General features: G+C 33.9%; 1 protein-coding gene across 1 annotated transcript in view; it reads right to left on the bottom strand.

Annotated features, from left to right (window-relative positions):
- The window catches only part of EFL1 (elongation factor like GTPase 1), a 70,124-nt gene that overhangs the window by 42,476 nt on the left and 8,823 nt on the right, over window positions 1-18,825 (bottom strand). Inside the window, exons 11-15 of the mRNA XM_027466446.3 lie at window positions 18,348-18,470; window positions 15,279-15,378; window positions 5,540-5,691; window positions 4,667-4,845; window positions 2,528-2,663 (exon numbers count right to left, since the gene is read on the bottom strand). Coding sequence (XP_027322247.2) covers window positions 2,528-2,663; window positions 4,667-4,845; window positions 5,540-5,691; window positions 15,279-15,378; window positions 18,348-18,470 — 690 coding nt within the window. The remainder of the gene's footprint in view (window positions 1-2,527; window positions 2,664-4,666; window positions 4,846-5,539; window positions 5,692-15,278; window positions 15,379-18,347; window positions 18,471-18,825) is intronic.

The following is an 18,825-nucleotide window of genomic DNA, read 5'->3' as shown; positions in this document are numbered from 1 at the left end:
CTTCTCTCCTTACAGACATAAAAGGCCAAAATTTTTAGAATAGCACGTGGATTTCTGTGATCACTAAGGTCCATGATACCTTTTCTTTCCAATGGGTGCTCAGGCAGTTTTCAAAAGGTGAGCATTATACATGCCCAAGACATCTCAGAGTTAAAAAATATCCCAGCTAATTTTGAGAGGTATATTTAGGCAATATATAATTATCACATTAATGATAGAAAACACAGAGTACTTCTGTATTTGGAATTTAAGCATGGTTTTGATATACATAGTTGGAATTTACAAAACAGATTACAGTGTTCCTATTAAGATAATAATAAGCCAGGTATTTTGACAGAAAGGAATTTTGCTCTTCATAGAAAACTCTGACAAATCAGTTTTAAAAGATTTATTACAAAGCCTTTATTATCCTTGGTTCTCAAGAACTTCATTTGTTTGTTTTAAGTTAAAGTCATATTTCACCCAAGGACTGCAAAAAATGTCGAATAGTCACATAGATTGCATGGAAGAAAAATTGTGAATTATTAACTGCTATGTGGAAGGAGGCAGTATTTCGTGTTTGCCATACCACTTGAAAATGACATACTGTTTAAAGCTTTTTGAGAAATACTTTTGACAAAACATTTGCACTGTAAACTTGCAATACAAATTAACAATTGCAATACAGGCTCTCTCTTAACTTCCACAAACTCAGAACAACTTTCCACAGCTTGCCAAAATGGCTATGCACAGTAGACAGGGAAATAGTATTATTTTTCAGCTGACTCTTCATGAATTCTGTGTGTTCATGGTATGTTTCATTACCTTTTCCTCTTGTAGTATTTTGCTACTAGTTTTTCAGTTTTTTAACATTTATAAGGAGATTAGTATTTTAAGGAAAAATCTAATCCGCCACAAGGACCAATGGATGAAATCCTCAACTCCACTGACACAGCCTATGTCTTAAGCCATTTCTTTGATCATTAAACCTTTGCATAAACCAGTATGAGGAGTAAAAAGGCTACTTGCTCATTGTCACCAAGCAGGTTCTTCCTTGTAAGAAACCAACAAAAACACTGGGAAAAAAAATCCCTGTACCATGAGTTTTAAAGTGGAAATAGGCAGTCATGATTAACTGTGTATTCCTTATGGCAATAATTTAATTATACAGAATAAAACTACACAGCTTTCAGAAAAGCTTCCTTATTTTACTAGATAATCTACAAGTAATTTCCTTATATGGCCGGAGAGAAATCATCACTGTATGCTTTGAAGCTGGAAGATAAATGGCCTTTGAAACAGAAATAATTTTTATTAAGAGGAATAATGAAAGTCCTGCTTCACCATTGTTAGAGATTCCATTTATATAAAAGTATTGCATTTTCTCCTGAATGTGGTACATCATGAAACAGGTAAAATGTTTCTTGAATTTATGTAAATTAACAATACAACATTATGGAGAAATGGGAGAAAAACTAGCTAGAAGTTATTTATGGCTTTTACGTTTTAAAATTTCTTTAACATCAGATTTAAAAAAAAAAACTAATTCTTGAGTTTGTATGCTGTAGGTAAAAATGAAAATCTGACTTGTCAATATGTAAACAGAACATCCAGTGATGTCAAAAGAGATGACATACCAAACACAGTTTAGCTAAAAGCTCTGAGCATTAATTCTGATCTTAAGATTCTAATGCATATCTCTAAAGATGACAAACCTTGTGTCACCATTTAGAACTTTCTTGTTTCCTGACTAGTACGCTCTTGTTTATGGAAAAGCTACAAACCACTGCAGAGTAGTTGTTCTCAGAAGCAGAGACTACTCACAATTTTTTTGTAGGATTAGCTGTTTACAGCTCTCCCACAAATTGAAAAAAACCCTACTTCTGAATTTTACACTCTCTAAATTCTAAGTAGTATTTTTGATATAAAAAAAAAACAAACAACAAATGAAGGACAGAACAGAAAACGAATGCTATTTAATGCTCTAGAGAAAAACAACTCAAAATCTGGCACAGAAGAACATAACTCAATGATTTTGATGACTTATCATTCAGAAACATGTGCATGGAAAACGTTCAAAATTTGCCGTAGCAGTAACAAATAAGTTTTAGCACCATATTTTGCACAGACCCTTTAATAAAAAAAAAACTACAATTATCCACATCACTAGAAACATCATACTACAGTGTTTCCACTGTTGAGAAAATGTTATTTATAATCCTTGCAATTTAGAAAATATTGGACCTTACTGTTGCCTTTGGCAATTCCTGGCAGTGATGCTTACCTGGCAATACTCCAACCTGAAGATAACAGTAAATAGGGCTCCTGTAATCCCTAGTTTTCTCTTTATGATTTTTTTTCCCACTTCACCATTAAAAGTTCACCGAAGTCACAATGAGTGCCTTCATTTTTTGCACATATAATATACCTAAAAATATTCAGAGATTTATCCAAGTTCTCTTATCATTAATCATATCAAAATAATTTCAGTGCATATTGGATGATAAGCATTCAATCTCTAGGAAATTAAATATTAGTTAAGTCTTACCCAGAACATTTCCTGCAGGTACTTCTTCAAGATCTTCAAGTTCTCTTCCCATAAGCAAGTAGAGATTCTCCAATGTACAGCAAGTCATATGAGGTACTAATGGCAGATCATCTGTAGCAGAACACTGGGATGACAGCTACAAGGAGTAAAACAACCAGTGTTGGATATTTATTGCCTAGTACTGTTACAAACTTCTTCCTGAAAATCTCTTGCATTTCAAAACTAAGAAATACATTTTAAAGCATTTTCATTTTAAAAGCCAGATATTCAAAACCAAAACATACTTACATATCTCACTTCCAAAAAACATAGTTTTGGGGCAAACAATGAAATATTACCAAGAAAAATTAAAAACAGTGTTTGCTTTGTTGTTTAAGTGCATGCTAATTCTCGCTCACTGTTCATTGTCACTGATAAAACACACATTAAGGTAATTTCATAAGTAATTAACTTCTACAGTCACATTCTCAAAACATTTAACAGACTCTTTTCAACACTATTACACACTCTCCTGTTCCACAAAATAACTCTTTTTTCCATCACAAATTTTCTTTATATATGCACATACTGTATTTGCTGTTAATTAATAAATGCTTAGTGTATTTTGGTAATCCCAAGAATTATTATTACTAGAATAATCAGTCAAATGTGCAAAAACAAAACACATCTCCACAGTAACAAACCTCAAACTTCCAAACAAGATAAAACTTCTTATTCATTAGCAGGTAGACTTCTGAGAAGAAAGTCTGTATTGGGCTAGAATATGCTTGAGTAAGATGCTTTTATTGGGCTGCAGAAGTTTTATGTTTTGCTTTAAATTCTGCAACTGTATTTAAACAGTATAAGGAAGTCATATTAAGCAATTAAGTAAGGGGAGTTTGATCCAGACCTCTCTCTAGCAAAATCCATCTTTGAAGAAATGCCTCTGTATTGGGGATACTAAAATTCACCTGTTATTGTCTGAGACATTTCAAAATTACTAAGCAATGTCAAATCTAACTTCAGCTAGAGTCAGTCATACCTAAAAGGCTAATGATCACTTCACCTTCACAAAATTTGAAATGGCTGCTTTTAATAACATTTTAAAAGTGCAATCTCCAAGCAGGTGTTTGAGGCACCATCTTCACATTTTGTTAAGATCATAAATGTGTATCAAGTATTTATGGACATACTCTATCACCTTAAAAAATCAGGCTGAATGTGTTCTTTTTAAACAGCAAATAATCCACAGCACAGTCTAATCAAATGGATCTAAGCAGGCAAAGTAAGCATGCAGGAAACCAAAGATTCATCAAAGTTGATACTACTGTTTTCCATAAGACAATGGCTGACTGCTTCCAGCCTCCCAGTAATTTAACATAATTTATCAGGTTTAAGAAACTCATTTTCAGTAAACATTCTAATGCCTAATGAAAGTAATACAGCTGACAAAGTTAAAAAAAAATAATCTTACTACACATTATTTAAACCTCCTCAAATCCCCCTGACAAATGGTGACTGTATCAGAGTGGACATTTATTTATGCTATGTTCAAGTCTTTGCACAATTTCTCTGCAAAACTTTGCAGAATTCCATGGATGTACAACCAGTATGCTATTATGAATTGTTCTCACTGCAACTCACTGGATTCTGCATATAGCTGAAAGTCAGAACGAGCTTTGAATCGTTACGTGTGCTTAGAAATACATTCAGGCCCTTCGTGTCTGTCTTGTGTTTCATAAAACTCAACACAAGGTTTTTAAATCAAATTATTTTGAATCTGATTAAAATCAGGTTGCATGTGTAGACACTTAACCAACATCTTTTCACAGAACAGCGCAAAACAAAATATCCTTTATTAGACACAGACAGGATGTAATCCTTGTATTTCAAGGATCATCTTTCATCTACTTCTCCTAAAGCATACATGCAAAGTCTTGAGATCTTCAGTAGAAATGAAATAATAAAGAAGGTTCATTCCTTCTTTATCACAGCAACTTTATTACTAAAATAAATCATATTAATTCTCTAAATTACTTTGCTACATTTTGGAATTTTTGATTTGAACCTTGTTTTGAGCGTGCGATGCGCAGAAAGTTAAGTCAACAATATTTCAAAAATAATGCCAAGTTATGGGAACATTTCACTGTCACCTCTTACCTTATGCAAAGACTCAGCAGGATCATATTTTGGTCCTAAAACAAAGATCTTTTGCCCTCTTTTCACTACACCACTGAACACTCTAGCAAAAGCAATGAAAGACTCCTTGTTGTCTGCTTCCTGTTTTGCTGCCTTTGAGGTCGCGATCTCTGTTTGATCAGTGAGCTGTTGCTCTTCACCTAATCAGTTAGAAAAAATACATCAACTCTAAATGCAGTTTCTGCCTCATCAGCTGAAAAAAAATCAATTACATACTATAGTATCACACCTGATGACATATTCAAAGACAAGAACCTGCCACTGTAACCCATACTCCAGCCCCATTTTCTCAATTGCTGCTTATATATATATTTTTTTTATATATATTTTTAACTTTTTATTATTATTTTTTTTAATAAAACACTTATTCTGGCACTTGCTTAGAGGAAGTAAAGTTCTATTGGCCTAAAGTACACTAGCTACAAGTCCATAAGGCAACTCTAGCAGTAAGCTAAAACTGAATTTTTCTGCCCCATACACATGTGCAAAAATAAATCATTCTGTATTCCTATTCAGAGTGGAAATTACTTAATTTTTCAGCAGAGCATCCCCTTAAGGCATCGTCTATCTTAAAGTGACTCAAAATACTGAGATCAAGAACATTCTCAGGCCATATAAACAGGTATCCATGGCATTATTACAGCATCTATAAATTATCGGCTTGCCTTTAACTCCCTCCTTGCTCTTCATTCAGTCCCATCTATTAAACTGTTTGGACTGGAGCGTGGATGATTCTTTGCAAGGTACACGGCTCCATAATCAGCTCCTTAACAACACCTAGATACTGATGTTAAATATACTATGAGAAAAAATGGATAGCAGATCATTATATACCTTTTGTATCACCAGTGTTTCCGGTCACTTCAGATGAATTTTCACTTGGGGGCTTTTCTGACAGCTCCTTCTCTTGATTTGCTGCCATTTTTTCTGCATGTCTCCGTTTTGCAAGTTCACGTCGTTGAGCTATTTCTTCTTGAGTTAAAGGCCTAAATTGTATTTTAAAGTATTAGCATTTGGAAACACCCCTTACTTTAAAATAAATTATAAGAATTAGAATACTATATTCAGCATAAGAAAAAATTACACAGAATGCCGTTTGTCCCCATGATACTATGTATTTTTAGTTAGCTAAAATAAACAAACTCTTCCTCTACCAAGTTTAGAAAGAGGTTACCGTTTTAAACTTCTGTTTATTTCATTAAAATACATCTAGTTTCTCCCACTGATGTGTGAATTCTCACTTTCTTGGAAAAGACCCAAACCAATTTTAAAAATTGCTTTTCACACTATGTCCAGTATGTTATTCTGAACTAGAATGACAGCTAAGACTAAACAGTGTATTAATCTAGACTCATCTATACCAAGCTAGTTAGAAAAAATACCAGACTTTTATTCCAAATACATAGTGAATCAAATATTGTCATTTCAATGCATTTGTAATATTTTTACTGTTCTAAGGTAGTCTTTACAGTAAGTGTTCAAATGCAAGAAAAAGACTTTGCCTTCTATAGTGACTTTTCTATTAAGTGAATAGCTTCATAATGGACAAGACTTCACTGAGGAAACAACAAAGAGAATTGTAATATTCTGATGCAATTTCCATCTACTCACTGGCAAACCCTAACTTAAAATAAAGTGCTTTAATGTAAGATTTAAAGCAAATAATAATAATAAATAATATTAATAATTAAAGACAGGCATTATAGTCCTTCCCTAAGGCCATGTACATAGATAATCCACATTTTTTTTTGTATAACATGCTGTCAGGTGCCTACATTAAAAACCACTTCTATTACTGTGGCTTAAAAGATGAAAAAAAATGAAGATATGTAGACTTGTTTCATTAGAATTAGAATGCTTTCAAATTTATATTTTTTCCCCATTACGAGCAATGGAAATATATACCACTTTCCAACATTAATAAATAATTTGTGTCCAAAACAACAACCAATGTATTTTTTACATTATATAATTATTCTTAATAGAATTCTAACCCAAGAGAAGAAATAGAAGAATTCTCTCCATCATAAGCATGCATTTATAAAGCACAACTGAACAAACTAATCACCTATATTATATGCTGACTTCATCTCAAGAAGCGAACCTAATCCCATAACAAAACCCCATCTGCATGGAGTGTCCTTACACCTGCATTTGCTCATGTGCTGGGGGCAAGACCAGCAGTTCTTAATATTAAGGTGGTTTAGGATTCTTTCACTATCAAGCACCCAATACGATGAACAGAGCACTAGAATCAGAAGTGCCCTATTAGTTTTAGCTTGTTTAGTAGCCTTGTCTCTCTAATTTCTACACTTGTGAACTACACTCTATCTGCAACAAAACACTTCAAGATTTGCTGAGCAGTAGTAGTACTAATGAATAATAAAGAGAAAGAAAACAGCAAGGAGCTCTACAACAGAATGTTTCTTTAAAGAACAAAGATCTCAAAAAAAAAAAAAAAAAAAAAGATTGAATCACATCCACAGATCACATGAACTATTCCACACTGCCAAATAGGGAAACAACCCACTTTTCAGAGGTCAAAGTTTTTGTCTGTAGACAGTAAAGACACTTACTGGACACTAAGTCTGACCCTAACTGGATTAGTTATTTCAGAAAGCCATGAATAAATTATGTGGCTGAGACCAACTCAGTGTCAATAAATTTATTATATCATAATACATATTCTGTTTATTGCATATCCTTTAGATTCTTTTAAAATGCTTAATAGAACCCTTCACTTCACCAGAAATCGTTTTAGGACTTGAAGAAATCAAGTGTTATATTGTTATGTATTTTATATAGTTGTTATTAATTAATTATCATGCTTAACTTGATGCAAATATTCAACTCAAAGGGGCAAGAAAACTATATATGAGTTAAAAATATCTTTTGAAATTACCTAGCAGAAAACCTTTAATCCTCCTTGGAAAAAATGCCAGAATTTGATGCACACTTTCAGAATTTAGAACCTGGAACAGATTCACTACATGCTACAGGAAAGGCAAAAATGAGAAAAACTTTGCCCCTGTAAACTTCTCAGAAAGTTTTTCTTGTTTATTTATTTTAAATAATCTCTTACGAAGTCATTGTGACAGAATTAAGAATCTGCATCTCTGAAATTTGGGACAATGGGTTATTTCTGTTTGATTTGTTTATTTTATTGCAAAAGAGAGTGAGGCTTAACAATAGAAAATGCAAAGCAGATGGTGGAGAAGAAAACTTTTTTTTATGGTGATTTTTTTCCTGAAGGCAGTTGTTCAAAGCTATTTAAGGGTTTGGAATGTCTGAAAAATTCCCAGGGGAAAGAGATTGATAGGGAAAGTACAGATGAGACAGCCAAGGGATAAATGCAGTCTATATATGATGGCATAGTATGTACATGAGGACATATATATGCATTCCAACACATTTTATTGTCCCAAAATGCTTTTCATTTGTGTAAATAATCCTGAGAGTAAAAGAAAGTTTGTTTGTTCCCCTCCTCCCTCCTACTTCTGTAGTATCTTTAAAAGTACCACTATATTTAGGTATCAGGTAGCCCTTATCACAAGTGCTAAAGGTACCTTAAAATTCTGAATGCACTGGTTGCAACATAAGTTGCAATACACATAAACCCAGTTAATTATATTCTCAATTTTGTAAGAAGCAGATTGAGTGTGGGTAGGTCTTTAGCTAGTAGGTAAAAGCTAGACTTCCACTCTGGTTTGTGTCAGTGTCAATTTCCACAGAATTAGTCACTCCCAGTAGGATCATTAGAAACCACAAAAAAGAGATGTTGTTGTCATATAAATCCTTATACATAATTAGAACACACTCAAGCAGAACACTGCACAAGATTGTTGCAGATCCAGTGTCTTATGTGCATTAATCTCCAGTTTAAATTATACCCTGATTTATTCAATTTCTCCAGTTGGTGAAACCAGTGAGAAACTAAATCAATTTTGAACAAATGTTGACCAAACCAGATGAGATATACTCTTTTCTTCCTCTTCTCTACCATATTTCTTCCGTTCCCCCTTTTCAGTGCATAAGAAAAGCTACAACACCTAAACTGGCAGAAAAAAAGGGATCAAACAGTCACAGAAAAAAACAGTAAAAGTAATGAAGGAGAAAGGGAAAGAGATTCTCTGCCTTCAAAGAGATGCTGAAACATTCACACTGCACCCATGAACGAGGCACAAGCAACAGAGCTGACTTAGATGGGCAACCACATTATTACTAACTCATCTTTGAGTTGAGCTCAAACACATCATAAGCAAAAGTTATGAAAATAACATGGCAAACAGCATAGCGTACACAATATTGTCATCAGTAGACTGTTGATTAAATGAATCGGACTAGGTGAAATTAACATGCTAACACAGACTTTTTCTTTATTCCCATAGTCGCCAAGGATAACTCAGTTCAGCTCAAACAATGACAACTAAACTTCTTCATCCTGTGAATGACAGCTTTTCTATCTATCCTTCCATGTTATCAAAGGGAGACTTTGTTCCAAAAGGTTTGAAAAAATGATAGTGAATAATTGGCATCTGATTTTTTTTTTTTAGAGACACTTTTACAGGTCTTTTTTTTTTTTAAAAAAAACGTAACTGTTAGACCATTTTACAACGGAGGCAGAACAACTGACTTCCAAAAGACTGATATTACCTGCAACAAGCCGAGAATACTTTTTATTTATAATTTTTATCGGTTTAAATTCCTTGACCTTGTAGACATATGCTTGATTCCATCAGTCTAAGGAGGTAATTTCTGTTAACATCTTAAAATCCAAGTAATTTACAGAGAATCTTTTGTATTGCTCTTCATGACTCCACTCTTCAGAATTAAGTTCTACTTCAATCACTGGCTGCTGTTCTGCTCACCATCTGGTACTCAAAGACTTCAGACAACCACATCCCAAGGGACAGCTCTCTCAAGTGCAGCTTGTTTGTTACAATACAGCACAGAGTATGTCCAGTGGTCTTCCTAATCCTTCTGAAGTACCTGAATTCCTGGATTAAGCTGTTTAATGCTTTTGCCTTACATATCTGCTATATTATTTCCCAGCCCAGAACTAAGAGCCTAAATTCTGAACAGCAACGTCCGTAAAGATCACTTTAAAGAGCTATTTCCATTCATAAACTAACATACAGTAACTAAAATTATTTCATATACTTTCTAATGCAACTACAATCACTATGCAATTCACAGTAGAATTAACTGTCTATACACAAAACAGACAACTGAAAATTACCCAAAACAGTATTTACATAAAATGTTACACAGTGATCTTACTCTGCAAAGAGGTATACTGGATACATTTTTTCATGTTATATTGTACAGGGAAGATCATTTGCTCTGAGATACATAACAAAACTAAGATAGTCATATCAAGCTGTCATACCTTATCTTGAAAAATGCCCTTGGCTGATATACTGACCTTTGATTTATCTCGCATACTAAATATGCAATAAAGACAGATGAAATGAAACTTGAAAGAAAAAAAAAAAAAACTCTTCCAGAATGTTATATGCTTTTCTCTCTAAACTTGCAATTACGCAAACTAAACATGTCCAGAGATTCAGATTCCAATCTCTTAAATCAGTTCCAAAAATTTTAGCTGGAGTCAAATGTATGCTGTCACAATGAAATTTAATCATAATCAGATTGTTTTTTTCATTTCGAAAAGCATATAGTACTCTATTAATTATATAACTGGTACCATCTTCAAACATTAACTTGTAAATCTGACAATCTGTTCAGATGACTCATGTCAAATTCATTCCCAATGTACCAACTACAAGTTTGTACAAACTAAACTTCTGTTTAATGCACACAGAAGATGATGGGTTCATCTCAAAGTGAAGTCACTGAAAGTCATATTGCTTTTAAATGTAAAAATTCATTTACTCACAAGAAGACAGTAATTTTTTTTTTTTACAGAGCTGGGATCTTTACAAACGTTCTCGTACTTTGATCACAACAACGTAAAGTATTTTTAGCTGAAGGCTGGGCCACATTTTTTTATTTTTTTTTTTTACAATACAGTTTTCAGGAAACAATAGAAAGAAAATTAAGTACACTCCAATCTCTTGGTTTAAAGACATGTATATAAGCTACACCACAGGAAAAAAATAGTACCATAGCATCACTAAATAAGTTTGGCATTATTTTGTGAAGCAAGCAGTTCCAAAATAAGCCCTATTTTCTATTGATTTTAGATATTGTAATATCTAAGGTGAAGTATATCACACTATACACTTTTAGCAGGGTCCTACTTTGCCTACTCTACCTAACCACTAGTTTTCACAAAATTTACTGGAAGTTGGTATCTCTAAGATCTCCATCTCTGTCTGATTTGGTTAGAATTAGCAAATTATTTCACAAGTTCAGGCAGAAGAAACTGGAAGACAAAGCATATTTACACAATTCTCACTCCATAATAAGACCTGATAAAGAAAATACCTCAGTGTCATAGTGGTACAAGATAAAAGTCAATTTTCAAGTCTTTCCAGAGCAAGATAAATATAAGCTGCCAACCAGTTGTAACCTGACCATAAATTAATTTTCCACATCTTCTACTGTTACAACAACTGACAAATTTTGTTATTCAACCAATAAAAGCAAAAATCTGGCCATTTTAGTATCAAATCTACTGATTTTTAAAGTCACCTTTTAGAGGGTATTAGTTGCCAACAGCAGTCTCAGAGGAGGTTGTTTTAATTAAAAATCCTTCCTTTATCATTTACTGTATAACCTGAACTTAAATCATTTTGCTTTCCCCAACCTATGCTTAAAAAATATTACAAGCAGATGGCAGAAATAAGGCAAAACATAAAAACTGCAAATTCAATTTGCAGCTAATAAGAAAAAATTTAAAAAAGATAGCATTATGCAGTACTATCTTGCAAAAGGAGAGAGAAAGACAACAAAAGCATGGATCTACTTTATTCTCTCAAGAATTAGAGGAGTGTAAGCCTTGAGGAAAAAGAGAAAACAAAAACAAACAAGCAATCACTCTATGGAAAAATGTCTGATTTTTACGTGTTTTAACATGCTTAAAAATATCCACCACTGAAAAGGATGCAAATAACCTAGCCAACAGTTTGTATAGCAGTCAAACAAAGAACACACAAGTACAGAGTTACGTCCCTTGAAAACTTACAGGTAATTGAAATAGGCAATAAAGTATTAATGTTATTATATTAGTACACATGAAACCACTATGATAAGACACTATTAACCAACATATTTTAGGCATTCTTCATTACTCCCTATGTTCAGGGATTCTTAAGGAACATTCCCATGGATCCTTATTTGATCCTCCTGGTTCAAATATTCAGCTCAACACTCAATTATGTTAAGCACAATCTTCTCTGTGCAACTGTAAATAGCATATAGTGGCCATTATAATTCAAAACGTATTTAGGAACCACATTTAGACAGTATGTTTTTAAAGCATCTATGTGTTGCTTCACCATCTTTCCTTCCTTTTTTAAAAACAAACTCCTTCCCTATTTCTTCAAGTACTGGTTACCTGTAGAATCTTAACAATTAAAAACTGAGAAACACATTCAGCTATATTACTATTTTTCAAAAAATACAATCTGTCACTTCAAAACAAAATTGCTAATGCTACCTAATCAGCAAAATTACATGGTGCTGATAATGACTGGTTATCACAGAGAAAGGCATATGGTTTCATTTTAATACTAGACAATTAGTAACTAATTGAATAATTTAATATTAAAGAAGGCAAGAAACACTTTTCAAACTATCAAGCAAAACACCACAATTTTCCATTTACTGAAGAAATCGGGGGAAATGACACATTGCCAACAGCCATAGCTAATACTCCATAAGTCTACTAGAAAGAATTCCAGGCCAGTTATTACTCTCCCGCCTTATTGTCTCTAAAAACCTAATTTTCAGTGATTTCATCTAGATACGTTTTGTATTTTGTTTTGTATTTTGGACTAGCTCTGCATTACTTGAACTCAGTTAAATATAATCCTTTACTCAGCTCAATAAATAACTTGAGCTCTTTCAAACCAGATCAATGATGGTCAGAACCACAGATTTGTTACACAGTATGCATCACAGCACAAAAATGGAATCTCACTTGTATTCTCAAAACCAACAAAATTAAGCAGTGCATTTTTTCATATACAGAGAGAACACAACCAGGAACTTACAATGCACAAGGTTCTGTACTGAATTAATCATTTGAATAAAAAAATGGAGGCAGCCATACACATTTTATGCACCAAAATACATGTACAATGTTACATGGCAAAATTTATTTTATATACTCTTTCTTCAGTTTGGGGAATTTTTTCCTCTCATTTTCCCTCTTTTAAAAGAAAAAAAATTAACACATGGCATATAACCACACACACAAAACAGCTCCCTACCTCAGTGGGAACAACTAAAGAGAATAAAAAAGGCAAATGAGAAAGATGGAAGGCAAGTATCTGAGAAGACAGAGATGGAGTTTATCTGTAAGACGGTGCTCATGCAGAAGTATGCAAATCACACAGACTGAAAACCGGTATCATTAGTACTGGAAAGTCAGAATCTCTCATATATGGTCTTTTGCGAGAAACCCCAAAATAAGACTTTCAGTAGTTTTTTTTTTTTTTTTTTTGGACTAACATCTTGAAAATATGTCCAAAGCTTTCTGTGTCTGATGAATGGAAAAGCTACCTTTGTCTCCATGTTCCACCCTCTTCATGTCAAAGAACCTTGATCATCCCAACTAATAAAAAGAGTGAGTCATGATCAGTGGTAGAACAGCCAGAAAGTGGTAACCTCAATGTGTTTGCAATTAAAAATAACTTCTCTAATAATGAGAGTACCTATCAGTGAAAGCACGAATAGCAGTGCTATGCTACACTAATAACCTGAGCAGGAGCTTTCCTATCAGATCCAGCTAAGGACAGAACTCGAAGAAAAACAGCACCATCTAGTGTTTGGTCAATCCATAATTGCAATGCAACTAAAACACCACCGGAAATATTTTTTTCCGTGGAAGATTTTATGTAAGTATGATAGGAAAAGAAGTCTAGAAAGTACATTTAAAAAAAAAAAAAAAAAAAACAGTAGAAAAAATCCACAAGTGTTAATACAACAACAAGATGTTTTGCACAAATAGTTATCAGTAATAGCTTAATTTTGTAGAAAAACTAACTTCAGTATTACTTTGCTGTACAATGACAATCTTGGAGTTTTTAAGAACATAAAAAAATGAAATGAAAAGTTTAAACAGAATTTGAATGCAGAAAGTGTTTTAGAGGCTTAGATGGATGAAACATTAAGTTAAACCCCATTCTTATAAACTCAGAGAAGTATGTTTCTTCTGCATAAAAAGAGATAGCTTCAGCTAAAGTATCACACTTAAGTATGTCAGGGAAATGAAATCAAGAAGGATCCACCTCTCTGAGAAAATAAGGGTACCATTAAATAGACAGCCATAACAAAAAAATCTTCCCGAACTGCGAGAAGAAAGTCATCTAAAGTACTTAATGACTTTCAGTTCTGTGCAAAAAAAAGTTAAGATCCAAGGTTTGGATCATCTCCATTAACACATTTTATTTTATACTTCCAATGGACTGGACGAATGCTTAGCTTTTATGCCAGATTTGAAGGGAAATGCTTCCAGGTACAAATGTAAGCTGTCATGATCATGCAAACACAACCTTTCTGAAAAGGTATGAAAGAACATTACAACTCAACAATATTTTCAACCAAACATCCTGAAACTACATCCAACATATGCACTAGGACAGTTTATTTGGACAAAAGCACTACTCTCCAATAGATTATTATTATTTTTTATATCCCCCCAAAATTTCCTAAACCTTCTAAAACATACGATTAAACAATTCTGATCTTCAACTCCATCAGAAAACCTCTTTCTGAAGACTGTATTGTATCTCAGACACTTGCAAATTATTTTCACAGATTAAAAAAAACGTAGAATAGTTCAGATGGAAGGAACCTTCAAAGGTTCCTTCCTACCTGACTCTTCATGGCTAACCAAAAGTTAAAACATATGCTCGAGGGCATTATCCAAACACCTCATGAACACTAACAGGCACAGAGCACTGACCACCTTGCTCAGAAGCCTGTTCCAGCATTTGACCACCCTCACAGAAAAGAAGCTTTCCCTGATGTGCAGTTGGAACCTCCCCTGGCACAGCTGTGCTCTGCTCCTGCACATGCTGCCAGTAGTTATGAGGAAGAAGAGACCAGCACCTCCCTGTCCACTTCCCTCCTTGTGAAGTTGTAGAGAGCAATGAGTTGCCTCTTTGCTTCCTCTTCTCCAAACAAGATGACCCAAACATCCTCAGCCTCTCCTCATAAGACACGAATTCAGCCCTTTTACCAGCTTTGCTGCCCTCCTCTGGATGCTTTCGAGGACCTTAACATCCTTCCTGTATTGTGAAGACCAGAATGTATGCAATATTCAGGGTGAGTCCACACCAACGCTAAATACAGCAGGAGAATCTTGCCAAAGCTTACAACATAACTTTATTTCCTGAAGGTATCTAATGTAGATCAGAAGTTAAAAGTTACATTTCCTTACCTTGGTTTATTGTGTGGTAATGCCTTTGCATCAACAGCAAACATTTTGGAAACAAAGACAATAACTGGGGCCGTTCCTTCACTACTGCATTTCAGAAAAGCTGAACAAACATAAAATGAAGTTATTTGCATTTTTTATCCCAGCAGTATGGACAAAATTAGTTTTCCATGAATTTTATAGGAATCCATGTTTCTCTCCTATTTCAATGAGTAATGTACTAAAGACAAATTAACAGAAGTGGAAAATTACTCTAACCATATCATTTGATATCTCTACCTCTATCTTCAAGTATGTTTCACAATAAAATTAAATGAGCAAAAGTATAAAACCAGAACTTCTCATAATAATTGGAAACTATACATATTCAACTAAACATGCTGTTTTGATATTTAGAATTGAGTTCATAGGCTGGTTTAGATTACAATGACAAAAACACAGAACAGTGTTTTTGTGTTTAACATTTAGACTGAACTATTCATCCAGTGCCTCAAAGTATTCTTCCTCATTTCAAATTAAAGGCTGAAGTCCTACAAATGTCTAGACACTTATGTCTTCATGCAATTGCAGCAACTTAGCTACAAGAATGGATCTTTCTCAAATGCTGTACGATCCACATAAAACTCATTCAGTATTTAGGAAATTCCCATCAACAATTTTTTTCATCACACCTGGAGCTCATCATCAAATCCCAAACAAACACAAAGCCATTTAGAACTTTTATAGAAACTGCCCTCTTCTCTTCTGCCTTTTATATTATCTATGAAAAGAATATATTGTAAAGTGCTTATGCAAAGACTGCAACTTAGAATTAACAAGGTACTCATCACTAAAATGTGATGTACTCCTTATTTTCATAACCAAGCACAGTAAAATCTAAATTTATGGAGACAAATTTCTTCTAATTGACTTTATAGAATATTCTATACTGTTTGAAGGATACAACCTTTGTTTGACTTTGGTGAAGGACGAAAGCATCTGTTTCCTCACCCCAAGAAACAATTCCTATCAGCCTGTCAATTTGACAATCACATCTCAAGCTGGCATTTGACATCTCATCATTTCAGATTTCTTAAAGCTCTCTTTTAAACACTGTTCTATAAACACCTTTTATTACACATCCAAAGTTCAGAAATCCTTTCAACTGTTACTAGCTTAAGCGTGCTATCTTCTCCTAATTTTTATTAAACTCATTCTTGAAGTACCCAAGAACATTCATTACCTTAAAACAAAATGCATTCTGCTATAAAGCACATTCAGTTAGAAATACAATTTTCAGAAAAACAAATTAATACACATGAGGCCTATTTTTCCCCCTACATACCTATTTGAAAAGACCATACAGGAACGTTCTTTTTCAGACTACCGAATCTGAGGGAAAAATATCATTTTATACAGAAGTTCCAACCCTATAGAGGAGATTACCACATATATCTGGAAAATTACAAGCTTTGTTCACCACTTGACTAATAATGTATCAGCATCATTAGTTTCAACTTTGATTTTCAATTTTGCTGAATACTTAGTTCAGCTTCAACAGCTCTCATCTGTCTTTGAGGAAAACAAAGTCAGTAGTTCTTCTTTTCAAGGCATCAGAATTTTTATGACCAACACGTATGAACACAGTTTTTATTTACAAATAATACACAAATAGAAAAAAAGAATATTAACATGTTATGAACTTTTCTGCATTCAGTACAATTAGTTTATTTTCACTACTGCCTATAAATAGTTCTATTACTGCTTGTAGAAAAGCTATTTTACATAGGTCTTCCCAGTCTCAAAATTTTGTAGCATGGGACTTGGTGATTAACAAACTTACTATGCAGATTTGCCTACTTGGGCTTACAGACATCCCAATGTTCAGTGTAACACCTGAATATACTGCGAAGCCCTTCTTGAGGAAGAACTGGGCATGAAATCCTGATCTCAGCGAAGTCAATGGCAAAACTTAAAATCCTTAAAACAGGAGTTTGTACCTTCATTTTACATTCCAGATAATGAAATACATTTGTTGCTTTGGAAGTCTTTTGGCTCTTACCTTTATTTGCTAATCTTTTCTCATTCTTGTATGTTATAAAATTACTAAGAAATCAATTTATATCTTGAGCTATGAAAATGTAGATGAAATACTTAATGACAATGTTTGAAGTGACAGTTAGACTACATCTTACTACTTCTAATAGCAATTTTCAGTACATAAGCTAATTCGCAATAAATCCAAAAAATAATGTTTTTGTTTTAGATTACTAGAACCTGGTACCTAGTTAACCGATGTACTTGTAAATATGAAACCTAAGTTCAAGTTCCTATTGGCTAATAATAAATGTTTTTAGCACAGAAGACAGTAAAGCATTCTATTATTGCTCAATTAGAATCTTAGAGTCATAGAATATCCTGAGTTGCAAGAGACCCACAGGGATCATCGAGTCCAACTCCTGGCTCCATAGAGGACCACCCAAAAATAAAACCCTATGTCTGAGAGCACTGTCCAAATGGTTCTTGAATTCCAGCAGACTTGTTGCCATGAGCTCTTCCCTGAGGAGCTCATTCCACTGCCTGACCCTCTTGGTGAAGAACCTTTTCCTAACATCAAGTCTGAACTGCCCCTGTTGCAACTTCATGCTGTTCCCTTGGGTCCTGTTGCTGTCACCAGAGAGCAGAGCTCAGCGCCTACCCCTCAGGTCCCCTCGTGAGGAAGCTGCAGGCTGCCATGAGGCCTGCCCTCAATCTCCTCTTCTCTAGGCTGAAATGAATTCCACAATGAATTCTGCTGCTTAGAACTAAATACAAGTATTAACCTTATAACCTCCTCGAATCCCAAGTCCAAATCTTAGACTTTACATCATTTGCAGCTTCATTTGTCTAAAATCCATAAACATGTGGGATTAAAGAAAAATACAAAGAATAAAAGTAAGACATACAACTATGATATGTCACTGATAAACATCAATGTTACTACAGGTAAAATAATAATGAATCTAAGTAGAGGTTACTACGCATCTTATGATCCAAAGACAAACAAAACAACCAAGATTGAAATAACTTTAATGTTAATGGACGAACACTTACCACTTTTCAGTTCCTGAGTTTCTGGTGGTAAAGAATCAAAAGTTCTAGCTCCAACACACATCAATTTTTCCACTCTTTCTGCAGTGATGTCAAGAGGACTGGGAAGTTTATTACACACCATGGCTAAAGCGCATTGCTAAGGACATAAAGAATCTGTTTATATTTCCTTACTGAATAGAAATAAAAGGAAACGTCTCTAATATCTGTTTCCCTAAATCAACAGTATCATGCATGAACTGCCATCAACGACAGCTAAAATCCAGCTGTCACTAACATTTGTACATAAAACTATGTAATAGAAGTAGTATTGCTAAAATACTTCCAGTTTCATAGATTACTTTCCTAACAAAAAGGTGGATGTTTAAGCATGAAGTTGGTTGAAATAGAATACTAACTGTAGATATGTAACTTAATACTATGACTGAGAAAATCAGTCCAGCTAGTGTAGGCATAAACATGAATAGAAGAAAATCATAAC

Source organism: Anas platyrhynchos, chromosome 11 (genome assembly GCF_047663525.1).
Source record: "Anas platyrhynchos isolate ZD024472 breed Pekin duck chromosome 11, IASCAAS_PekinDuck_T2T, whole genome shotgun sequence".
NCBI lineage: Eukaryota > Metazoa > Chordata > Aves > Anseriformes > Anatidae > Anas > Anas platyrhynchos.
This window is presented reverse-complemented; position numbering and strand designations above follow the sequence as displayed.